General features: G+C 41.4%; 1 protein-coding gene across 1 annotated transcript in view; it reads left to right on the top strand.

Annotated features, from left to right (window-relative positions):
• Positions 1 to 23,991, top strand: part of map4l (microtubule associated protein 4 like) — a 154,356-nt gene extending 130,365 nt beyond the window's left edge. The window contains exons 7-16 of the mRNA XM_085803685.1: positions 1,451 to 1,630; positions 2,727 to 2,835; positions 5,899 to 5,961; positions 6,357 to 6,613; positions 14,886 to 14,942; positions 18,443 to 18,535; positions 20,210 to 20,291; positions 20,626 to 20,735; positions 20,931 to 21,120; positions 22,234 to 23,991. Coding sequence (XP_085659811.1) covers positions 1,451 to 1,630; positions 2,727 to 2,835; positions 5,899 to 5,961; positions 6,357 to 6,613; positions 14,886 to 14,942; positions 18,443 to 18,535; positions 20,210 to 20,291; positions 20,626 to 20,735; positions 20,931 to 21,120; positions 22,234 to 22,238 — 1,146 coding nt within the window. The 3' untranslated portion in view covers positions 22,239 to 23,991. The remainder of the gene's footprint in view (positions 1 to 1,450; positions 1,631 to 2,726; positions 2,836 to 5,898; positions 5,962 to 6,356; positions 6,614 to 14,885; positions 14,943 to 18,442; positions 18,536 to 20,209; positions 20,292 to 20,625; positions 20,736 to 20,930; positions 21,121 to 22,233) is intronic.
• Positions 23,992 to 26,794: the final 2,803 nt, after the last annotated feature.

Below are 26,794 nucleotides of genomic sequence, written 5' to 3'. Positions count from 1 at the left end.
CCTTATAATGATTCTTTCATATACATAGCAAGGGTCTTGCTTTAGAGAGTGCCGTTTCACGCACATAAATAGAAGAAGGCAGAAAGCAGAAAGAGTTGGTAGACCATAGTGAGAAGTTTTTGAGTTATAATATACATTTCCGGACAAGTTTGTTTTACCTTAGAGGACACCATCACTTTTCCAACAGGAGGAGTGCAATCTAGAATCACAGTTTTTGCCCCATTTTACACACTGGACCTTTAATATGCACAAAAAGTGTATTCCTTGCACCTACAACTAATGTAGAGCCTTAACTGTTAACTGTGACCAGTTACACTATGTGGACGCAGTCCCACCCAGAGTCTCTAGTCTAGTCTCTAGTGGGTGTGGCTGTGTCCTTGTGAATTTAGTGGCAGTATCAACAGGAGAGAAGACACTGAAACAAAGTGCATGCTGATTAGATCTCCTGGTCCCTGTCTGTTAGTGACACTTTAGAAGAGATGAAGCCACTAGAGTCACTGTTGTTCATTCTTGTGCTTTTTATGCGGCTGAGTGGAAGCATCTAGTTCTGATAGTCCACATAGCTGTGTGACAACCGTTACAGAAAATATGCTTCAATCATGTTTTAATGCTGCATTTTGAAAAAATAAAAAATCTGTTACATTGTGTCACGACCCAGCTCTAGGCCGGACAAATACGCCGAAACATACGGGTAAAACAATAGAATAATAATTTATTAACGTAACAGAAGGGTTTCGACCAAACATAACCAAACAAAAGAACAAAGAAACACGAGGGGCTGCGGTGGAGCTGCACACAGCTCTCCCTCTGGAGCCAGGTGAAGCGAGGGAAGAGGAGGGAGAAACGTCACGCTTAAGAACACCTGGGGACTGGCCAGGCCCACCGGCGTCAGAGCCCACGCCCACTGCCGACCTGCACAGAGAGAAACAAAGACACACAACCACACACACACACACGACAGGTCCTAATGGCAATAGGCCGTCACAATTGAAATTGAGGCAGTGAAATGACCCAAGGGAGGAGAATGCTGCAGTACAATGAAAACTGACAGAAGCTCAGATTAGTGTTAGCATGTTCTTGCTTTGCTAGCATGCTAACCTGCCAGCTGATCTGTGTTTACCACCATCAGAGGTCTCACGAATGCATTCACTGCTTCACTGCTGCTGGTCTTATCTCATGGGAGGTTTATAGTTCTATCATTGACTGCTCATAAGCCTGTTAAGTTGGTTATAAATTGTTAATCCTGTGTTACGATTTATGGCCTGTTTGATGATTATCCTCCAGTAGCTGGCTGAGCTAACTGTTCATCATGCTCACTGCGATCAGCGACTTCATCTCTGCTCTTCCTCTCTCCACATGTGTCTCTATCTGTCCACCTTTTATCTTTCTTTCCTTCCCTCCTCTCAATTTTTATTTCACTGCTATTATCTTTAAATTCAATAATCATCAGCCTGACCTGGGTCCAACCAAACCAAACTCCACTAAACCCCGCCCATCATCTCTCTCCACCAATGGTGAGGCCACCGTGGCCAAACACCCCTCCCCCACCACAGCCTCAGCCAATAAAAAAAGTCCCGTACCCAAGGAGACCACACCCACTGTCGCAAAGCGGGTGCCAACGGCAACCAAGGTGAGTATGATACGGTATACAGTAGATTTTGTCATTTATACAGAACATTATATGTGTGTATACATACATATATTCATATATGTGTGTTTGTACACACACACGCAGACACACATTACAGTTCCTGGCCGTGTCTGTATAACACTGCAGAATCAGGCTTTATGGTTCACAGAGTTGAATCTCTTATTTGTTAATTTGTCTGAAGATGAATTTAACACTTATTATTGTATTTTTTTGTTTAAATTGTACAGTAGTACACTTCAACACAAATTTAGAAATATTTAAATGTAAAGTACATGTAAGAAGAATGTAAATATAGCAATGTAGTGTATGATACTCCATCTGTTGAAAGCCCAAGGACGACAGTTAGAACCGTACAGACACTTCATTGAGAAAATGTTTATTTTGGCTTTAAAAGCTCTGATACCTACATGGTATGCTCAAATCATCATCCTGTCTTCCCTGCCTTCTAATTTTTCATCCATCCATATGTCTGTCTGTCCCATCTCTACCTCCTCAAATCTGATAAACCTCCACTTGGACTAAAGGATAAGCTGACTAGATTTTAGTGGTCAAAGGTCCAGGGAGGTACATGATGGTCAAACCATTTGGCCATAACTCTGAGTCATGAATTCCTACACTAACTAGAGAATGCATTTCCTGAAGGAAATACGGGTGAATGCTGAAAGCTGGAAGCTGAATGAGCTGAATAAATTATGGATACAATGCTGAAGTAAGTGAAGAAATTGCTGAATCAATCTTGAAAAGATGAAACAATATCTGAAGAGTAAAAGTAAAACATGTAAGAAGGAGCCATTTCCTTTAACACAGATGTCAAACAGAAGTTATGGCATTTCATATCCAAAAGGTCAAAGGTCAGCTTCACTGTGGTATCTTAACGTTCTGGCTATTATTGGATGCCGTTGCTCAACAACAGAAGGTGACATACTGTAGTGATTTTCTAACACTTCATACCTCTGTCTTAACTGTCTCACCGTTCTTTGTTTTTGATACACAGCAGAGAGAGAACACACACTGTACATATGGAAATACACATAAGTATCACACACTCATCTCTCCTGTCCTACTGTGACTCCAGACTCCAGAAAATGGTGAGAAACGCCCACCTGCTCCAAAGGCCACGCCCACACCACGGGCAGCTGCCAGTAAGAATGGCTCCTCCGCAACTGCTGCAAGCAAAACCCCGGGTACGTGTTCAACACACACACACACACACATACACACAATAGCGCTGTGTGCCTCCGCTCTCTGCTTTGGCTGGATGGCGGTGTTGCCAGTGAACGGCGGCATGGACAATAGGACCTGAACTCTCCGCAGCGGCTGGAAAGAAATGAGTCACAGTGTGGACGTGCACCACCCCGGGCAACAGGCTAACTGAATTGCTGCCATATGTTCAGCTTTATCTGTTTGGAGAGCTGACTTTCTAAGACAGCAGTCTGGTATTTTTATCACATCAGCAACAGTATCTCACCTCTCTAAGTGACGGCGCTATGACTCAGCCCGAGCCGTGTTCAAACAGCCAAACAGATATTCTCCTCTCTGTACACTTAAGCTCAGCACCCTCAGAGAAAATGATTCATTCACAGAGTTCGCAGCCATGCATCAGATGTACTGCAAGGTGCACATTTCACTTCACTCCTTTATTTTTGTAACTGTTGGCCCCTGTAGCCCATCAGTCAGATTTCATAATGCGCCCACCACATGATGGCAGCATTACATGCACCACTCCATCAACATGAAAAGTGATTCACTTTTGCTCAGACAGCTAATAACACATTCTTCACCTCAGAGGAAGCTGAAGAACCTCCTGCACAGTTGAGCGATGGCTAAGATGGAGCAAATGATGGAGCAACTTTTACTTGACAAAATGATGTAATAAAACATTACACACAGCCGCCGAGTCACGCGCCAGCTCAGTAAGGCGACAACAGGCTGACAATGCTGCAGCCACAACATATAATCACCTTGTTTTTTATTACTTTTTTTAATAGTCTGGATTAGTCAACTCTTTTTTTTTATGGTTTCATTGATTTTTACAGACTGGGCTCTCGCTGGTGACGCTGCCTTTGGTTTATTTGCACTATAATACTGAGACACTTTCATTGTGTTTCTCATTTGCTTGTTTCGAGTCTGTTGCCTTATTACCTGCATGTTTTATTATGCTGCTGTGTAAAGCATTTGGTGACATGGGTGATCATTATAGTTATATACACTACCAGTTGAAAGTTTGGACACACCTTCTCATTCAGTGATTTTTCTTTATTTTGTTTATATCACTTTCTGCATTGTAGATTCAAACTGAAGACATCAAAGCTATGAAGGAACACATATGGAATTATATAGTAAAAACAAAAGTGTCAACTGACCTAAACCCAATTAAGATGGTTTGGGATGAGTTAGACCAAGTGAGGGCAAAACAGCCAACAAGTGATCAGCTGGTCTGGGAACTCTGTGGACTGTTGGACTGTCATCAAAGTTCACTACATAATTCCATGTGTTCCTTCATAGTTTTGATGTCTTCAGTTCAAATCTACAATGTAGAAAGGAATGAAAATAAAGAAAGTTCATTCAATGAGAAGGTGTGTCACACATAATTAGCCAACGATTAACTGTTATATCCAACAGAGAATGATAGCATTTGTTTTAAGGCGTGTCCACAGCTTCCTGTTAAAAACAATGGACCACTGCAGCAGCAGGGGACAGGGCTGATGAGAAGAGTGACCTTGAGCCCAATACTAAATGTGCAGTAAAAGTAGAATGACAACAAAAAGCCATGAAAAAAAGAAATAGTTGTTAATATAAAATGCACGTGTCAGTGGGTATTACATTACGTTTCTTGTGTGCTACAACATGTATGCACTTTTCAAATCTCATCCTGCTTTATCCTCAGATTTTCATAAGGGCAGCCCCTTAGTTTTGCATCACTGCACCAAAAATCCTGTCAGCTCTCCATCTCTGTAGACGGGTACCGCATTTTGTTGGAGTTCATCAAACTTAGTAACATAGTAACGTCAGCAGTCTGTCATAACCAGAGCAGACAGACAGTCACGCAGGGTCAGACAGCATTGTGTAACACGCATGATCCACAGACTGAGCAACAACCTACATTAGCTTTTGTGCTAAACTGTACTTTAACAGCTGAGTTTGCAAGTGAGCTCATAGTATAGCATAGCAAAGGTCAATGCCTGCACCAGTTTTATAGAGATTACAAAAACTCAGAAAATTCAGAAAACATCCTCATCTGTTTGTTTTATGGGGACGTAGCATTCGAATTAAAAGCGTTGAAAAACAAGTGTGTCCCAGATGGTTCATGACTTGTTTTTGTTGCAAGTTTTTTTTTTTACTATAAAATGGTGCATGAGCTGGGACTTAAACCTGGGCCACTGCAGTTAGGCTTACTCTTCCATGGTAACAATACATAAAAAACACACTGATTTAGTTATTGACTACATTGGATGGATAGACTTTAACTTGTGCTGACAAATTGCCAGCATGGCTCACAAAAGCAGTGGTAAAGAAGTAAAACACATGCTGCAACTTATCAACTACTTTATTTACGATTTGAAGGTATGGCAATAAAACGTGTGCGCACTTTTTCTCAGCGTGCCATTCATTCAAATCTTTACAGCTTTGAGGCTAATGTCAGTCAGTGACTGTCAGCCTCATTATTGTTTTAGAATTTGGTCCATTGCCTCAGTGAAAGATATGAAGAAATTAACACATCGTTCAAAATAAGCAGTAAATTGTGCTTTACAGAATGAATATAAAAGACATGCATGACAGTCTGAGATGTTTTTTGTGAAATTTTATTAGAAAGCATATAAAAGGTTATTCACTTATTTTGCTCAATATGAATATCAAACAAGACAGTAGGTACAGAAGGTTTATTCTACCCAAGGTGAAAACTATTGTAAAGTGGAATTCATTGCCAGGTTATGTTATTCAAGCCAGTACAAAAGATGGGTTCAAAACACAGTTAAAACAGTATCTTCCACCGTTTCATGAACTGTGATTGGTTTGTGTTTGACCAAATAGAATGTAATTTCACTTTGAATGACATGGGTATGGGTACATTTCACTATATGAAATGTAAAATATTGATAAATTTGTAGATTTGAATTGTTATTTTCTTATATGATGTATCTGAGTCTTAACTTTTGCAGGTGTTACTGTTCTGTCTATTGTATGTTGATGTGTTTGCTAACTACCAGTGTTTGATATAAGTGTTGTGTGCTGTCTTTACCACACAGCTAACAAGAATGACAACAAGGCTGAGAGCAAGACAGGAGAGGCCAAGAAACCCAAGGCTGCAGGTAATAACCAAACAGACAATGTGCGGTCTTTTAAGGAAAGTATTATCTTTGTCTCAGGATGGTTCTCATGGGAGCATAGTCGCCAAATGTCTAAAGTTAAAGTCATGGTTGTAAAAGCAGCTGCAGACATAGTATAACTACAGTAACATTCAATTAAACATGATATACTGAGCAATAACTGTCCTTCAGTGATGAGTACTAAAATCACAACCTCTTCTTCTTTCCTGTTTTACTAGATATAGTCGGCTGGATAACGATGCAACTATATGGCCTTTTAACCACAATGTCTCATTGTTGCTAATAGTCGCTTTACAAGAAAAATAAAGGTCATTTGGACATTTACTATTTTCACAAAAAAAAAAAAAAAATCAACCTTTTTGTTCCTTTCTCTGCAGCTCGTCCCCGCCCAGCCTCCACCACCACTCCCGGGACTCCGGCTGCTTCCACCAATGGCGATGCCAACACCACCCACCGCCGCCGGGTGATCACCAAGCCCCCTGTGCCCAAGCAGACCCCGATGGAGAAGAAGCCGGCAGTGCCCCGCACTCATCGAACCCCCCGGCCCATCAACGCCCCGACACCGGACCTGAAGAACGTTCGCTCCAAGATCGGCTCCATTGACAATATAAAGTACCAGCCAGGTGGAGGAAAGGTAGGACAAACCACACGGTGCGAGAGAGGGGGATTTTTTTGTATCAGAAAAAAAAAAACCTTCCATTATTTTGTAATTCAAATAGCTGCTATGTGCTGAAATCCATTTTGAACGTTCAGAACAAATAATATCTGGTCTGCCCTTGAAAAGTTAACGCCGTTAAACAAAAGTGACCGTCTCTTTAAGAAACACTAGCTTGCTAGTTTTGCTAGTATTATTGCAGGCAGTTTTTAATTATTGTGCCTCTGCGCCAAGAAGTTAATCAATCAACTACTTCATGATAATGACATCAGACCGAATAATTATCATAATGATTAACTACAGGTTAATGACATCAGCTGCTGTACGATAACATATTAAATGCGTGATCCCAGAGAGCAGGAGAGGTGACAGAGAGAGGTCTCCGTGATGAGATGACAGCGACGTCTGAGGAGAATCACTGTGGAAGATTTCAAACCACTCTTACTTTAAAACAAAGCAAACACAAAACTGACACATGTTGTTGTGTCAGTTTTAAAAAAAAACAAATGTTAAAAGTCAACAGATATTTAGCCTATAGAGGGTATGCACATGACGTCACGGTACTCGGAAGTCGCTGTGGAACGTCCACTGAGTGGCAAAAAGACGAGTGGCAGAGCCGCCAAAGTTTAAAAACGAGCAAGTAACGAAGCGATTTTCTCCGAGCCCACACAAGTCTGACATGTCTAGCTTTGCCAGCATGTAAAGCAGCATGACCTGACAGCTGCTAAAAATCTTGAGGATACGTCTCACTTTGACCGAGTTACATTCAAGAACCTGTTCTCAATGACGGAAAGTAAATTCACTGGAGCGGTCATTTTTTTCGATCGATCAGCTGTGTTTACAGTTTCAGGTGTCATAGTTATGATGTTTAGACAGATAAATTAGTCCTCTAACACATCCTACAGTTTGACTGGTCAGAGTTTTTCAGAATAAAAGCAGCTCGTGTTTAAGCGTCGGGAGTCACTGTCAGGACGACAGTAACAGCTGTAATCTCGTCCCTCTGCACAGTAACAGTGAGCCTGTCAGTCACTCTGCAGGTACCGCGGTCACACTGTGTGTATGTTACAGGAAGTGTCCGTGGAGCAGACGGTTTTGGGGAGCTGGTTGTCGATTCCTTTTGACATCAATTTGTTTTGATATAAGATATTTTATCCGGTTTATGAGTCCACCGCTATCCGCCAGAATGTTGAGGGACGCTTGTTTTGCCACTCAGTCCGATCGAACGGGGCGTTGCCGAGGGCAATGTGACGTAAACGCATACCCTCTATTTTCTTTAATAATTCATCAATGTGTTTCTTTTACTTTGACCTAAATTGTCCATGTTACATTCAAATCTTAATTCTGTGAAAACAAAGTGAAGAGGTGTGTTGCATTTCAGTGTTGTCCAGCAGAGAGCAGCTTATTGTGGAGCTACCAACACAAAATGCACAGGACTGTATTAGGATGAATAACTAAATTAACTGGGTTAGCATCACTGACCCATCCATGAAAGAGCTTTTCCCGTAGCATAGCCAGTCACAGAGTGAATGCATGTAGTCACAGTTTTTAAGGATGAACAAATGAAGAATGTATTGTGTTGCGCTAACTCAACTAAACACACTCTTAAAAGTGCTCTTATTAGCAGAATACAGAATTACAGAAGATCACCACTGTGGGCGTCCATTTGTAGTGCATTCATTTCTAGAGCACATAAACACAGCTTAAACTGACAGTGAACAGCAAGAGCCAAATACAAATTAATTATACACATTACAAAAAGATTAAACCATTAGAAGTCCAAACAGGCCGGTGAATAAAAGTCTTTTTAGCCTTGATTTAAAAGCAGAGATGGAAGCAGCACACTGAATACATACTGTAGTGGTAACAACTGTGGATCAGCAGCTGCAAAAGCTCTGTCAGATACAAACATCTAGAAGCTGAGGGCTGTGATGGGAGAGTGGGCCTGACCAGTCAGAGCCTCGAAAGCAATCAGTGAGGTCTTCAATCGAATTCTAAAATAAACACAAAGTCTGTGGCTGGGCAGATGTGCTCTCTCTATTTAGGGCCAGTCGACATATGTGAAGCTATAGACGGCCTATATTTAGAGACCTGCACCTGTAAGACACACATGAAGACTTATTCCGCGCACAAAGCTCTTGTGAACAAAATTTTTTATTTAATTAAACTGCTTTGGAGTAATTGTGATGGTTAAACAACTTGTCACAGGGAGAATGGAGGCTCTTTGGCTTCCACCTAGTGTTTCTTGGCCCAAAACCAACCTTGCAAAATCAGAGCCTCGGCCCTGGTGTCCCAGATCTCATTTCGCCAGAAACATGGACTGCTTTATGGCACTACAACACAAACATGCCCCATAATCCGTAATCTCTTGTTAACGTTACCCAACTCGGTTGACATCGCTCCATGGATTGCTTTCTCACTGGCTTTGTTGAAAACATATGCACATGACCAGGAGGAGGGTTAGCTGTTAGTTTTTACGACAGTGAAAATATGCACTGTAGGGGGAGCTCTGTAGAGAAAAACTGACCAAAAACAGAAAAAAAGCAACCAGACTTGCAAAGTTCCCTTTCAAACTAGTCACTCTAACACTTGGTTGATACTAGTTAGCTTAGATGTAGAATTTCAGCTGCTGCCTGGACAACAAAACTGAGTGCAATACACATCTAAAAACTATTAATTCAAGGCAAAGGCAAAACATGAACAACTACCATTAACATAATGTTCTCCATATGAATTTAATAGTGTGAAAAAAAAGAATACATACACAAATGACAAAAAAAGAGAACTTATGAAACAAGTGCAAAATTTTCTCACTGGTTTGACAAAATATACAGATTTTAAAAGGAAGAGCCTGTTTAAACCTTTAAGCCTCCCTCTACAGTACACTGCATTATAGACTGGCAGTGGTGTGTTGATTCATTGTTGGTCTATGCAGCGCTGACTGATGTGGAACTAGACATCATGAAGCACTGATCTTTGTCACGTTTTAACAACAGCTTCTGCGTCTGAGGCTGGTAACTAAAACCAGAAGATCATTACACGCTCCGTCACACAGTCTGCACCGGATACACTGGATACAGTCGCTCTGCCTTTTGTGCCCATTACTGTGCTGTGTAAATGAGCGCAGCGTGTGGCAGCTCTGATAAAGAGTGAGACTGGGATGGATGGAGGTCTGAGGACATACTGTGATCCAAGACCCGAGGGGCAGTAGAGGATGTTGATGTTCTGTTTGTCTGTTTTCCTCTTTTCATACACTTCAGGTTGTCTCCCTGAGACGTCGGTTCATTTTACTGTTAATTTGATTAAAAGATTATTATCCTTTTAATTCCCCATCTTTTATTTCCGGTTTTACTCACTTCAATACATTGCCATTCTTCATCTTTGTTTTCCTGTCTTTGGTTTTTTTCTTCATCTCAGATTTATGAGATTCACATTAACATTTCCTCTTTTTCCTGTCACGACTGTTTTACTTTTATTGTTCATTTATTTATAACATGGACGTTTATTGCTCTGTGCGTGGATGGCCGCGGGGGTGGATGGCATTGTTTTTCTATTGCTCCTTTTCTGCAAAGCACTTTGTGTTAGATTATCCGGATGAAAAGTGCAAGACAAATAATGATTGATTGATTGATTGTTTGATTAATACTCTTTACACTACAACGCTGAAATTAGCATTTGCAAAGCACAGTGAGTAGGAGAGGGGACGTAACGCTGGCTCGAGTTAACACTGATCCTCTGCACTGAGTTTAACAAATGTAATGACCACACCATATAAATTCATCAATTCTAACCCTAACCCTGACATCCAGCATCCACCTTTCAGTCTGCTACTTCTCTCTGTTGAGCGTTATCACTGTTGATCACACTTAATGCTGCCACTTAGGCTTCTCCCCACCGCCTTAAAGATGCTCCTGCTGTAACACCAGCCAAGTGACAGTGTGATGAACTGCATGTTAATTATCCTTTTTTTTCCCACTGTGATAAAGGTGCACAGTATTTAATGGACTGACGCTGCAGTTGTGCTGTCTGTGTCTGTGGCGTGTTCTCCAGTGGCTTTGCTGTGTGATGTAATGTGTCACTCCATCTCTGTCATCATCTGTCCTTCTTATCCACAAGTTTCCGAACGTCATCTATGGTCAAAACCGGAAGCCGGTTTTGCATTTCCGGTGGAATTGTACAGTATATTTACATTTCCATGGTTTTCAGTCGTTGTCATAGTTGCGGTAAACACATGGATCTATTAACGCTGGCTTTTAACACAGATGTCAATTTGTGTGATATCCATTGTTAAAAGCTGCTGTGATGATCCATGCGTTTTACAGATTTTCATTGAAAAAAAAAAAATCCATGCATTTACCACAACTACTGAAACCATGGAAACGTAAACATAAAATTCTACCGGAAGAGCAAAACCGGCTTACGTTTTTGACGTTCAGAAAAAAGTGGATAGTATTAAACATCATGTTATTGATCATTATTACTAATACCTAAATGTTTGAGTAAGTTGTGGCTGTTATAGACGAATTCGGCGAGCGATTTGTGTATGCCGCCATCTTGCTGCGGTGACATGTCAGTCATCAATTCATTATGCTCATTGTAAACTGGCTCTACAATGACAGCATGATGAATACCCGGATTGATGATGTTAGACCAGTGGTTCCCAACCTTTTCTGGCTTGTGACCCCATTTTGACATCACAAATTTCTGGCGACCCCGTCAATCAAGATGCGCCAGCTCAGATGTTTTTATACGCTGCATTTTATTTGAACTCAATTTAAATTTGAGAAAGTGAAAGTATAGAATACAGTTGTTTATGATTGTGTGTGGTGTTTTTAATCATACTACTAAAAAAGAATAATAAGTAGTTTAAAATATATTTTTATCAGTATTTCTTTATCAATTACTAGACATTTCAGGCAACCCCATTTGAATTCCAGTCCCGACCCCAAGGTTGAAAAACACTGTGTTAGACAGTGGCCTCTGTAACTGATGAAGGTATCTTGAATGAATACCGATATTAATTTAGAAATGAATCATTTGTTTGAGCGATAAGCAGGAAAGATTAGAGTAATAGGGAGATAAGAGACTGTAGCATTAAACACTGTGTAATATAGCATACGTTACGTGTGCTGGCGTTAGCAAGCTAGCAGCATGACATTTAATCATTATGGACAGGCTACGTGACTAAAAAAAACAACAACACGTGTTTGTGTTTTGTTTTAGGTTTTCAAGAATATTTTATTAATCGCCTGGCCTCCGTTGACCAGAAAAACAGCAGTTACAGGTCTCTGAGGGTTTACACGACCATCACATCATATTGAAGGGATCAGTGAGACATTCACAGACCATCCACTGTCACCACGATGTGGAAGTAACCGAGAGAACAGAAGGGAGGGTGGCCAAGTCAGCTGTGGCTGGGGCTGTGTATTTTGCATTTGGTTTGTTCCAAAGTTGGAGTTTTCTGCTGTTATTAGAACAGCCGAGGATGGCACATGTCCTCCCAGCCTTCCTAGACATATTCACAGAAGAGAAAAGGTCTTATTCGCACTTCTTGGCGCTTGCATTCAAATGCCCGCTTCACGCACAGAGCCCATCCCTGACAGGTTATTTTGCCGAATTCGTCTATAGTTGGAGGAAGTGGAGGTAATATGAAGATTAAACAGCCGGCTATATACACTGATCAGACATAACATTATGAGCACTTTACTAATATTGTGTTAGTCCCCCAAATACACAACAACAAACTGTGCTGCACTGTGTATCCTGACAGCTTTCTATCAGAAAGAACTTGGAAAACTGGATCAGATCCTGAACATTTTTCCTGCTTCTAACATCAACTTAGAGGACAACATGTTCACCTGCTGCCTGGTACATCCCACCACTAACAGGTGGCATGATGAAGTGTTATTCACTGTGATTCACCTGTCAATGTCAGAGTGTTATATCTGATCAGTGAGTAAAGCATTCAGACAAAGTCTAATAATAATAATATTTATAATAATAATAATAAAAATGTCTAATCATCCCTAAATGTTTTTATATAACTATCAATCACATGAGTCTTTATTCTTGCAATTCATTCTGAAACTTTTTTCATGTTTTCTTTGATTTATCTTCTTTTCTTCTTTGTGTATTGCATTTGGATGTTTTCATGGTCGCCTCCTCAGATTTCCAAAGTTCCTTTGTTATGTTTTATTTGAGTTGTGTCTGCTTGTTTGCTTGGAGGTGCTTCGTTTTCATCTCTCTTGGCGTCTCTGTGCTGATGTTCGGTAGATGTGTGGACGTATGATGTAACTGTCCACACTTGGATCTCTTTTACTGTCACATCTCTCCATATTCCCTATAAACCTCCTCTGCCTGGTCACACAGGTAAAGCTTGGCCAACATTAGCGTTACCACTCTGCCAGGTGGAAGGCAGTCTGCTCAAACCATTTAAGATTTGTCATAGCCGGCAGCACAGACGTCACCGACCCTCCTGTTTATCTAACGGAGCAGCATGCGCGCTCCTTTTAGCAACACTCTTCTTCATATTCACAGTGACTCCTCGCTTCCTCAATCTGTATCATTTACACTTGATTACGTGGCCAATTTAAAGATCGACCGGCGGAGAGATGGAGCCGCTGCTCGCTTTCAGAATGCCTCACAAAAAACGAACAGTCATCAGGGAGGTGTGGCAGAGTGTCACCCCGAATTAAACTGATGTTCGTTCACTATTCAGTCTGCACTGCAGGTCTGTTCATGCTGTGACGGTTCGCTTCCCGCTCGCAGACATGCTTATCCTCTTTTTATCAGTCTGTAAGGGTGAAGACACTTAAAGGTCCAGTGTGTAAAATGAGGTGAAAACTGCGATATCCAGCGTTCAGATTCTAGATCACTCGCTAACACTCACCCCTCCCGTTGGCAAAGTGAGGGTGGCCTCCGAGGACAAAAAACGATATGTCTGCTGTTTCCTCCTCCTTCTTCTTTCCTTCGGCCTTTTTTTCGTTGGTTTATTTATGAATGCGAAACTCACAATACGTGCTCTCTGGCTGGCTGGATTTTCCGTTCGGGCTTCCGTACAATCATGGCAACGCAAGATTGCGGCACTCTCCAAAGCAGTAGTTGTCAAACTTTTTTTACATCAAAGACCCCGAAATTGACACAAATTAGACCACAGACCCCACTTTGGACAACATTTTGAAACACCAGAAATACACAAATATTTGTTCTGAGACTGAATAACGTTACTTTTTTTAAGTCAGTGTACATTCAAATTACTGCCAGTGGCATGAATTTTTGGAAAATTTTCAAGAAATCTCTGAAAAAACAATGTGGTAAAATTTTGAGAAAAAGGTGGGGGACCCCCCTGAATCCTCTCAAGGACCCCTAGGGGTCCCCGGACCCCACTTTGAGAACCACTGCTCTAAAGCAAGACCCTTGCTATATGTATATATATAAAAGAATAATATAAGGCTACGAAAACCAAACAAATTTTATTTTATAGCGATTATATTTGTAGTATATTCAGATTTTGCCAATAAACCTCACCAATTATTACACACTGGACCTTTAACACACACAAACACATCAACGCTGTGCATCACAACAAGTGGCCCTGACTAATTTACTAACATTGACTTGCCTGATATGTCTTTTAATATTTTCCGTTCAACAGCAGCTCACTGGTCTAACAACCTTTTCTGTCCTCAGTGTTTAGGAATCGGACTGATAGGAACATTTTCAGTCATGTGACATTTGATGTGTTGTTTCCTGGTGGTGTAATGATGCTCACGCTCTCTTGTGCTGATTTTTGATTGGCTCTTCTCACGGTCGCGGGACAAAATTGTCTTACATCTGCTGCCAATTAAACGGCTGTCATTATCCATCCCATACAGCGTATCTGACATGTACACGTAATGTCTACGCCCCCCACTTGATGTGACGTGTTGTTAACTATTCAATGTAATTGAAATGATTCATACGCCCACTAATGAACTTGATGATGAATGATTTGCTTCCTTTTGATCCACCCAGTTATTTTCCATGCAGTCATATAGCGCGACTGTAAATACGATTGGCTGTAAAATACAATAGCCCATACGCTCATCATGATTGGTCCAGCTGATGATCTACACATCCAAACCCCTGGCCCCTCAGATCCATTTCCTCATCACCTAATTGCCACCACTCCAGCTGCTCTTCCACCCCGCTGTGTTGTGGAATGTGGTTTGTTGGAGGTTCTATTGACCAGGGGGGGGGGTGGTTGTCTCCCCAGGTCTCCTCCACCCCGAACAAGACATCAGACCCCTGTGCCCCTGCCGCCAAGGCCAGAGTGAGTCCCCTCACACACTCCCACCTTCTCTCTGCAGTAACCACCCACACAGCTCATTGTACATCCACCCAGGACACACCACACCCTCACTGCTCCGTCTCAACACCACATGATGATGTATACAGCTGACTCCTTTCAAATGTTTTAAGAAGATTGAATAGTGAAAAGGCATTACCCTTAACAAGCAGGAAATTAGCACAATTAACACTGTTTCATTCACAGTGACGTTCATCGATGTGCATTGTGGATATAATTGAACAGCAATTTAACCTTTGCCGATCACTGGCCAGAGTCAAATGGGTGAGGGGTTGTACTGTGCTGTACTCTCATTGAAATCTATTCCACCATAGACATATCCATACGGTATTTAAACCAGCTTGAATTTTGAGACACTGGGAGCTGACCATAGCAGATAACCAGCGATAAACCAGTTTCTATGATTTTCTACAGGATTTGATTGTGTCCATTTAAAAGCTGCTGAATGTTTAAAGCTGCTTTAAGAAGGAAACATGAAGGATGCCACAACTCTTATGTGCTACTGTGCTGTGTGTGTTACAAAAATGAATGTGAAACCAACTACGGCAGCAGCATGCAGCCGATCAAAGATGTTCTGCAAACTTGATGCAAAAAGAGAGAGAGAAATACAGGATAGATACAGAAATACTGTTCTTGCACAAAGCCTCCTGTGTGCTGTGTATTTGACAGGTTTCACATCATTATAGTCAATTTGAACTCTTCACATTTACGTTTGTTCGCATTTACATTTTCATTCCCATAACACCTTTACATACACATGCACCGAGCTTCATACACTGTTTCATTAAAACACATTCAACTAAATTTCAACGTCATCAACTACATTTTTTTTTAATCCATCCAAACATTACAGAGGGCTCCACAGTGGGGACTTGTACAAAATGAAATAAATTCAGAGTGTCCTAATGTTCTGTAAGGTTTAACTACCACTGAGCACTGATTTTACTGCGGCTTAACTAACAATCATAAAAAATGGATAAGAACTATTATTGTTTAAACACGACAGTCCATTGCTACACTGACAACTGTAATATAACACATCAGTGGTGCATGAACAGCCACACAGAGTGTCCTGTAAAACGTTCACACATGAAAATAGTTCAGTAGTGACCTCAGTTCCACTGACTGTGGGCCTCACTTTGGTGCTTTTGTTTTCCTGATGTAATCTGGGAAAATCGTTTTTCTTTTTGCTTGACTGGATTAGAATTAGCCTTTATGGAAACTAAAGAGGCCTGATGCACCACAGCTCTGCAGCTACGTTAGGGCTATTGAAATTAATGAGGTTGTTTACAATGTGCAATTAGAAAGAGAAAACAGAGAGAGGCCAACTGTTTACAGGCTACTGCTGCGCGTGTGTGTATGTGCGTGTGTATGCGCGTGCTTGCACTCACACTTAAAGCGTATAAATGCTAACTGTTTAGTGAGTCATCCTCGGTGCTACCTGCGTCATCATGCCGCTTTCATCCTGAAGAAAGAGACTAAGGCAGAAACAGAGATAATGTGCTGTCTGTCTGCTGCAGGGGTTTTAACACAAACACTCACAGAGGCAATAGAATCCATGGTCTGGGTTGAAGTGAGGTTTATTATTGATCCTTTTTTTTTTTTTTTTACTTTCCTTATTATTTTGCTGAGATAACAAAGAGATCATGGTGATGAGATTCAATATACAGATTTTTTTTGGGACGAATATTTGTCCAAACAACATAGCTTTGCTTTAAAGGGATATTTCAACATTTTAGCAAATTTGCCCATTGCCATAATCCCTATAGTTATAGCAGTAGGTTTGTGATATTTGTCATTGATACGAGCTGCTCAGCTAACGCTACGGAGGCATATGGTTTTTCCTGGTTTCCCCCCATTAACCTCATCGAATACACAATCCAACAACTCCAAAACGCTCTCCTGGACAAGTTGTGACCTAAACATTCACCACGCTGTGAAATAATGATGGAACGTTACGTTGTTTTCGAGGTAAATGCATAGCTGGAACTATATCCCAGACACAGCTGCTCGGCAGAGTGACTTCAAAAGCACAGGTACTTCAGAGTATTTGCATCGCGTGTCGTAATGTTACATAATATGTTATTATTTCATAGCGTGGTGAATGTGCAGGTCACAACTTGACCACGAGAGTGTTTTGGAGTTGTTAGATCAATCAATCATCATTTATTTGTCATTGCCATAAATAACAATGAAATTACGTTGGACAACTTTACATAGTGAAAAGTGCATAGTGCAAAATGTGCAATGGTGCAGAATCCCACGGGCATGTCATGTACACGAAAGAAAGGACAAAAACACAGGGGCGCCAGAGGACATGGTCAGAGGTAGTATAGTGTGTGTTGCAGCAATGCAAAGACCAGTTCACAGTTATTGTAAGGTGGGGTGTGGTTACTGTCCATGTGAGGGGGGGGGGGAGTTGTGTATTTGATGAGTTTGATGGGGGAAATCCGGAAATACCATTAGCCTCCGTAGTGTTAGCTGAGCAGCTTGCGTCTCTGCCCCGCCGATCTAAAAACTGCTTGCACCGGCAATTAAAGGTAACAAACCTACTGCTATGGCTATAGGGATTATGGCAATGGGCCAATTTGCCAAAATGTTGATAAATCCCTTTAACAAGATGCATGCAGACATCCTGGCCAAGTCCAACCTGCAACAGTTACTCATACTGTGCTGTAGTTATTGTTCTTGCAACTGAGGCACAGAGCTTCCTCTCCTCTGATTGGTCCTCTGACCAGAGATCAGCCTGAGAGAGGAGATAGTGTAGAAAACTACACAGAGATAGTTTTAGGTTCTTAAACTACAAATAAGTTTAGTGTTGTATATAGATATCAATGCTACTTAATACAACCCTTGAGATAGAAGAAGGTATAAGACTTAAAGTAACGTCACAGCGTCTTCTGTATCAGTGGCTTGCAGCAGCTTCTGTGCTTACCGCAGCATGTGTGAACACAAAATCACTGACCGTCCTACAGTATATTCTGTTGCATGTGCTGTCTCATCTTCTAGTGTTTGTCCTGTGCTTGTTTAGTTTCAGTTAATCCTGTTTATGAGAGCGCTCCTGTCGTTATATAACCAGTATCCTTTTCTTTTTCCCTTTGGCAAATCAGCATTGATTTTTTTTGTAACACAAACATTTCCTGTAAGAATCTGTCTCACTAGCTGCACCCTCATTTTGAATCACTTTTATCTATTTATTTTTTGTTTATTTCTCATGCACTGATTCAATTATGACATAATCCAATCACTGAACTCTGTGTAGGAGGAATCATTTGATTTGAATGACAGAATTCCTTCCATGTTTAACAGCACAAAGCTACTGTCTCCTGTTAACTTGAGCTGCCAGCTGATCTGCTCTTCTCTGCTGCTCGTGTCTGTCACACCTTTCTTTCTTCCTTCCTTTCTTTCTTTCTTGCTCATCTGTGTGTGTGTGTGTGTGTGTGTGTCTGCCTGCCTGTCTTTAGGTTCAGATAGTGCACAAAAAGTTGGACTTCAGCCATATCACGTCTCGCTGTGGCTCCAAGGACAATATCAAACATGTCCCTGGAGGTGGCAATGTAAGTACTGCTGGAGCTGGAAGCAGACTCTGGTTAGGGCAGATGCTCATCACAGTTTATGCAAATATAGCCTCATTTGGACCGTCTTGCCCAAACCTGTGAAATGGGAATCTCTTTGTTTTGTTTGTTTTTTGGATTTTTTTTTTTACCCGTGTAGCAGCCACAAAAAGACCACAGTGGTGACAAAGGGAGAATTTGTGTTCACTGTGGCTGCATGCATGTTGTATCACTTCCACCTAAATGGGCTGTGATTCACACAGAAACAAAGGCAAATTAAAGGCAAAATCAATTTATCCTTATTTAAACAATCATGAAAAGATCTGATGTTTATTGGCAACAAATCAAATTAGTCTGATTTAATATAAATCTGGTGCAATACGTAACCAGAGTCCTGCACACAACCAAATCTCATTAGAGTGTTATTTGTCAAAGCTGGAGGCGACTGGAGTTCAACTCTAATTATTTGCAAAGTCTTTTCATCACTTATCATTTTTAATAATCAGCACATTAATAACTCCCACTGTATTGCACTGACTTTACCTGAAGTGAACCGAGCACAGGTGCTTCTTCTACCTACCCCTTCCAGATGTTGTTTCCATCTGCTCTTAACACTTGCTGCACTATCACGCTCCACCTCTGGCTGCTCTCACAATCACCACTTTGCTTTCTCAGTTTAATTAAAGGAGGTGCAAATGCCGTTATGAGAGAGAGAAAACTTGAAAACTTAACTGTGCCGATGTGAAAGTAGAAAATGGTCATTTAATTATGTCTAATCATATTATACTACATTATAAAAAGTAATATTCACCGTTATTGGTCCCAAACCAGATGAAAGATTAGAAATGGATTAACAAACAAACCAATAACCTTTATTTATTTGCTCCATACTGAATGTGGAGCAACCATCTTTTCAAAGGCACGTTCTATATAAAGTAAGCAAATAAAATGCAAATACAAATATATTTACAGTGCACTACACAAAAAGTTGCGACACTATTCAAAATATATTTATTTTTTATTTATTTCATATTATAAAAACCAGACCAATGATGTCTCACCCTCTGATATCAACGTGTCTAAAATCGATCAGGTTTAATAATGCCTTGTTTGCTCATTTTAAACGCACTAAGGGTGTTTGAGGTCCTCCGGTTCGTTCTCCTCTCTGTCATCGAATATACAAATGTGATTGACCTTATCACACGCTGTGAGGACGGTCAGGAAGGAAGGTTTTAAAATCCATTAGTGGCAGCAGCTGTCAGACTACTCAGGATTACTCCCCGTGATCCTGAGCACACACACTCATGACAACGGTCTAACAGCTGCCCGCTCCCGTCCTCCTGCTTTCAGCCTGTCCTGATGCATCTGCATAAATGCTGCATCATTGACAGGCCTAGCAAAAACACAAAGGCACCTTGTCTGTCTGGGAACAGCAGAGGTCAGAGTAGGGAATCCAACACGGTAGGTATGGTGGGTTCGATGGTCGCATCCCCTCTGTATACAATACCATCATCTATGTAAATGCTCTGAGTGCGTGGTAATAGATGATGGTGATTTTCTAAACTGGATTTCATGGACATTAACAGAAACGTTATACAGTAGTATCACTGTACTCAATGGGGCTTCTGTGTGGATATACAGTTAAGTGGCTGTTTGATGATATCTCCTCTTACCCAGGTTCAGATCCTGAGCAAGAAGGTGGATGTGAGCAAGGTGACCTCCAAATGCGGGTCCAAGGACAACATCAAACACAAGCCAGGTTTGACTTCTGAAACTCCTGTGTTCTTCTTCCCTTCAAATTCTATTCTATTCTACTATATTCTATTCTAATCTGCCATGTTCTATTCTATGATGTCATATTCTATTTTATTCTATGATGCCATATTCTAAGAAATTTTATTCTGTCATAAGACTGCAAATTAGCTGAAGCTAGATGTCTTATATGCATCACATTTTCCCATTTTCTGTGGCAATGTTGTATGTATGTCCCTGTTAAATAAACATAAAAATAAATAAATATTCTATTCTCTGATGCCATGTTCTATTCTATTCTATTCTATTCTATTCTATTCTATTCTACTTTTTTACCCTAGGTGGTGGTGATGTGAAGATTGAGTCCCATAAGCTAAACATTAAGGCTAAGTCTAAGATTGGATCCATGGACAACGTTGGGCCGGGCAACACACAGACCAATGGACACAAGGTAAAACTTTAACACAGTCACAGCCCGTAGACAGATAGGTTCTCTGCTTCTGCTGACTCATTGTGCTGTTACACACCGTCACCACTAGATGGTGTGGTGGTATGCGAGTAGTACACAAAAAAAAAAAGAAAAAAGGTGCTCTTGTCTTTGTGTGTGTGTGAGAGAGACTTTGGCTGTGTCTATATTTGGCTACAGGAAGAGAAAGCAGAGGAGAAGACATCTTCACCTCCAAGCGGCGCTCCAACAGGACCAGCAGGTGTTGCTAAGGCAACAGCACCAGGAGGTGTTGCCAAGGAAAATGGGGTGAAGGAGTCCACACCTACTCCTTTTGGGGGAGATGGACTGAGGGAGCCCCTTAGCATAGACAAGCGCATCACTGAGACAAGTAAGTGGGTGGCAACACACACACACACACACACACAGCTATAGGTTTTAACAAGACTGAAGTACGATATGTTATTGTAGAAAAACAAACTTGTAAAAGAGTCACTTAATTGAAAAGTTGGGTTACTCTGTGATTGGTCCACACATTTACAGCCTGTTCATGATTCTGTCTGACTGCTGAATGTGCTCTTGAACACTCGCTGAAATTAAAAGCCACAAATGTACGAGAACGCATTCACTGAGCACCACTGGCAACTCTCAAGACAAAGCAGTTCAAGTTTGCCCGAAACAGGGGCTCGATCTAAGACAGAAACAGAGATAATGTGTGTGTGTTTTATATATATATATATATTATGCACACATTCCACCACTCCAATCATGTTTAGTGCTGAGAACAGCTCTTGTTATGGAGTCTGACAGCTGCAGGGAAGAAGGACCTGCGATAACGCACTGTATCTAACTACCTTCCTGTACCTGTATAACCACCTCCCCCACCCCCAACATCAAATAACCAGATCTGTCACTTTGAGAGAAAAATAAAATCAAAGTGACAGGTAACTGTTTTTCTGACATTGACAGACCCACCATTGTTAGCTGTGATTGCTAAGCTGCGAGCGGACAAGTAAAGTTCAGAGGTTTACCGAACAGTCAACACGTAGATAAACTGTGCGTGCGCTCATGCCTGTCTATACCTGACTTCTGCTACGTGTCTGAGGGAGCGCGGTGGTTAAAATATCCCATGCTTTGTCTCTAAATTAAATTATGAAAAGATCTAGAGAGTAAAGATTAGCCGGTCTTGTGGGAGAGATCCATCTCTGCCTCTGCAGCTGGCTTGCAGACTCTTGGGTTCACAGAGGCAACAGACTTTTACCACCTGATGCGGTTGCCAGACTAGGGCTAATTGATGGATGCGCTGTAGGGCTAATGCAATAAAAAGAAAAAACAGGAATGTTGTATAATTTCACTTTGTTCACATGAACCCATGCCAGAAAAGAAGCCGTCCATTACAGACTGTCTAGGGAATGTCCATCTGTCGTTCCTCCTCTCACTTCTTCCCACCTCCCTCCCTCTCTCTCTCTCTCTCTCTGTCACTGTGTTCACTTCTCCTCCACAGATTGAGTCCCAGTGACCTGTAGATTTTGGTGGGACATGCATGGCGCTTGCCGAACCTGCCAATCAACAGACCAACAAACCTACCACAGCGCAGTCACTTCCCTCCGGCCCTTCATCTCGCCCACCGCTGCACCAACTGAACGATCGCCTCTCAGTGTTTTCTCTCGGGTCCGCTTGCCAGCTTCCTGCTACCGACCCCTGACCTTTGACCTCTCGACATCCTCGGGTTGACCTTTGGCCTAGCCTATAACAGAGAAGTGCACTTGCTGTTTGTCTGTGTTTCTCTGTGTGGGATTCCACCAGCTTCTCAGCTGATAAAATTCCCTTCTAAGCACTGATTTAGAGGACACCATCCCCATCTCTAATAACCCCAACGCAATAAACCCACTGTCATAGTCCATGCTGTATTGACTATATTGAGCATAGCCAGTTTTTTCATAGAGTATTTCCATCTGTGAGTCTAATTACAGTTGAAACACTTGTACTTGTGGCCCGAACCCTTCACAACTCACAACTTTACTGTGGTCGAACTTCCACTATTCAAAACTACTCTGACCTTGTTAGCAGACCTATGCTAATGCCACCTTTTTGCCCCGCTCCCGTTCCCAGTCCATGCCCATTTAGCTCTAGACAGCCCTAACCAGCTGAGGGCTTGCCAGCCAGCCAGCAGCAGGGCAAGGACTGTCAAGTCTGCTTTAAATCAACACATCCCAGCCTCCCCAGCCAGCAATCACGTCTTAGACCTACAGTATCCACAGCACTGCAACAATGTGTCATTATAAATCATTCAAATATTATTATCGCCTGTTCTTTCTCTTGGTATCATCGCACCAGTTTGTCTCCTCCACATTTATTGTTATAATGCTTATGCAGAGTAGAGTAGATGCAGTTGGAGACGTGAAGGTAGATTTCAGTCAGTCAGTGTAGAAAGCGACGGGATGTCAGGAAAATTCCTCTGTTCGGTTTTCGAGACCAGATGTGTTCATTGACAGGAACTTTAAAGGCTACAATGAAGCAGACGTGCTTGTGATTAGTGCATGATAATCAGTGAGGAAGGCGTAGAGTGATAGTGGATCTCTGTAACTTCTCTGGGTAACCTTTGCTCCAAAACAGATTTGACACTGAACACAGGTATTTGATATTGAGGCCAAATATGTTTAAAGTTAAGATGATGGAGTTTTACCTTGAAGGAGTGAATACTAATTCAGTCTGAGGGAGTGATATCTGAATAGGAGTATTCACGTATACACTGTACGGCGAGTGTTAAATCTTGCAGTCAAACTGCAAAAGCTGCTGCACCTTTTTAGTCGAGTAATGTGAAAGCATTGATGCAATATATGATGAAATATATAATATTGTATGTAGCACTTTTCTTGTTGCAGGCAGTGCTAGCCATGGTGTCACGCGCTGCTGTATGAAGGCCAGAGCTCAGCACCACTTAAAGACGGTGAAGTCCTCTGGCAAAACAAAACACTTGATTTCAAATTAGGTCACTGTAATTAGTGGCTTCTCTCACATGTGTGCAGTAACACTGTGCAAAGTTATTGACCTTTGGTGAAGTTTGATGAAGCTTGATCCAGAAATCTGTTGTATTGACTTACAGTACCGTAATAGCAAGGCTTCTAAACAGTGCAGACCTCTGATCGATCGCTAACGTGCTAATGAGCCTGCTACGTGTTAGCGAGCCTGTTAGCACGCAGAGCTTTTTCTCTTCGATCACTTTGTATCGAATAAAATGACGTATTGACACAGTATTGGCACAAAAGGTGCAAACACAACTGTCACAACAGAGCTTCAGCAGAAGCCATCCATCCATCCATCCATCCATCCATCATATAGTCTTCAGGAAGACTTGAAGATTTTTTTTTTTTGGGTGTGACAGGGCTTTAATCCATGCCAACACAATATCTCTATGTTTGTTGAGACATCAGGGTACACCAGTAACACTTTAATTTCGATTGTCCCTGGTCACATGGTCTTAGCACAATTCCGCAAACTGCTGTGGATAGTTCAGCTCTGCAACCCTGTGACAACAAAGCACCTACGACAGACCTGCACATACGGTACAAACCCTATACCTTTATCTCCAAATAAGCTTGAACGCCCATATGTTACAAACTTTAGGGACATTAAAACTTTGCATCCTAACAATATGTATATTTTCTGCCAGAGTACATGCAATCGTGTCCTTCCCAACCATGATATTTTGGTTCCAACAACAGTAATGCCAATCCTCCCATGCATCCTTCAGCCCCCCCGCCCCCCCCTGCATTTACAGTCCACATGTAGCTATTACAGACAGACGGACAGACAGACAGACAGACAGCAGCTTCCTCCTCTCGCGCATGTGGCACTTCCTGGTCCTTTTTGATTCGTCCTGGTGGAGAGGGGGTGGGGCGGCAGAGCCACACCCTCTTTTGAGGTTCCTTACCAAGTAGCTGGTGTGTCTTTAGAATCCTCTCTGTGAAAACCTGCTAACTCTCTTCGCACGAACACACACATACAAATAAGCACAGATCCAAACAGCGAAGCACACACATACGCTTGTCGGTGTGCATGCACACACACACACACACACACACACACACACACACATAGACACACATACACAGGAACAGATATCATCACATATACACAGATACAAACACAATTCAGCACCTAAAAATGCTGCTCATAAAAAGCATTTTTCTGTTGTAGAATGAAACCAACTCTTTATTGTGTTTTGGTGGTCTATGCTGATATCGTTAAAACAATGATGAGCTGTGTTGGTGTGTTGTTCCCCGTCATAGTCATTGTCCGACATTTGCATCATACTGTAGGCTCAACTTCGTCCTGCCTCATTCTCGTCTACTTCCTCTCCCAGTGTTCCTTTACCAACTCTCTGACAGCAATACAGTGATCTGAGTCCGGAACGCTTCCTGTTATCCGTGCATACACACATCACGAGGGACAGATAGACGGAGAACGACCACAGAGGATAACAGGGTGGGAGGGCAGCAAGATCACTTGCAGGATGAGCTGTCACTTTAAGAGAATAATGTTGTTACATTCATGGCAAGTCTGAAGTTGGACTTTTCTTTTTGCAACTTTTAAGTGATTTACTGGTTTTCCCTCTAGAGACTGTAAAGCAGAGCGTTCTGCTAGCAGGCCGCTGGAGGCGAATACTGCACAGCACAGTAGTTTCCAAATAGATGGACATAGATAGCTTTTTAAATTTATTTTAATTTGTAGTGTAGTGTTTTCATATTTGTTTTGTATATGATATCACTGGGTATAACAATATTAGAAAAACATTTCTAAATATCAAATTTCCAAAAATGCAGAAAGGAAAAAAAAAAAAAAAAGAAATGAATAATAATTCTACTACATTGGAAGCAGCTCTGAAATGCCATGAATGCAGCAGTATTTCAGCAGGAACCAAGAAAAGCCTGTAAATACTACAGCTGGGACCATCCAAAGGTTTTTGAAGTCTTTCCAGTGAAGGAGTCTGTCCCTGGCAAATCCACATTAGAAGTGACAAGACAATTTACAATAATCACAGCACATTCATTTTTAAAGAAAATCTAAAACAATGAGATATAAACCTAAAGTTGTATGGAATGTTATTTTTGCCCAGTTTCCACAATTGCTAAATGTCTTAAATCCTCTACTATGTAAAACAAAAACAACAACAACACGCTTTACCTTGTTTGTGTTATTGTAAGAAATGCCTAAATTCAGTTTTTGTCAATTTAGAGTCTATGAAAACAACACTGTGATGTGACTTAGATCCACAGACCAGAGGCATTGTCATGTGTCACACCAGTAAAGTGAGTAGAAACAGCTACGTTAAAAGAGGCAACACTGTAAATGTTTGCATTATGCGTTAGAGGCTGGGATGGTCTCCGCTGTCAACTAAGAAGGATTAGTGACATGTTTGTGGCGTGTTGCTGTACTGGTCCGATGTGTGAACTGTTAACTACTGCATTCCATCCTGTAGATAGTGTTGCTTATAGCCTCTGGAAACACTGATAGTCTGGTTCTGAGACTGACTGAGAAACCTAACATCACCATTAGAGAAGCTGCTGTAGAGTTACATGCTGTTCTCATGTAAACTAGCTTTGATGGCCACACTATATTATCTTGTCTGGAACCCTAACTGCTATTGAAACCATACAAACTTATGTACAGTTCCCCTTAAGACTCGAAAGTCTAGTGCACTTTGAACACAGTCTTGTTCATTTCTTGAAGTGATATAAAAGTTGCTCATATTTAATATTGTACTGTTCCTATAAATCATTCCCATGAGTTGCCTAAAAGTAGAACTCCGTCACATGACATATGTGGATCATATGTGAAAACCTCAGTTGAGAGAATGCTACCATGTGACGGGATGAGTTTGTATATCCAGGGTGACACATTGTAACCCCTTTATCTTGGTCAGCTTAATGGATTTTAGTGGTACTTTGCTTATCTGTGTTGTGATATTAGCTATGATGGTTTTAACACCGAAATCTCCATCCACCTCCGCCCTCATGTCGTTTCTGTCAACATTCACTGGTTCTTACTTTCTGGCCAAGCTT

Source organism: Trachurus japonicus, chromosome 17, assembly GCF_045865225.1.
Source record: "Trachurus japonicus isolate A0001 chromosome 17, Traja_1.0".
Lineage (NCBI taxonomy): Eukaryota > Metazoa > Chordata > Actinopteri > Carangiformes > Carangidae > Trachurus > Trachurus japonicus.
This window is presented reverse-complemented; position numbering and strand designations above follow the sequence as displayed.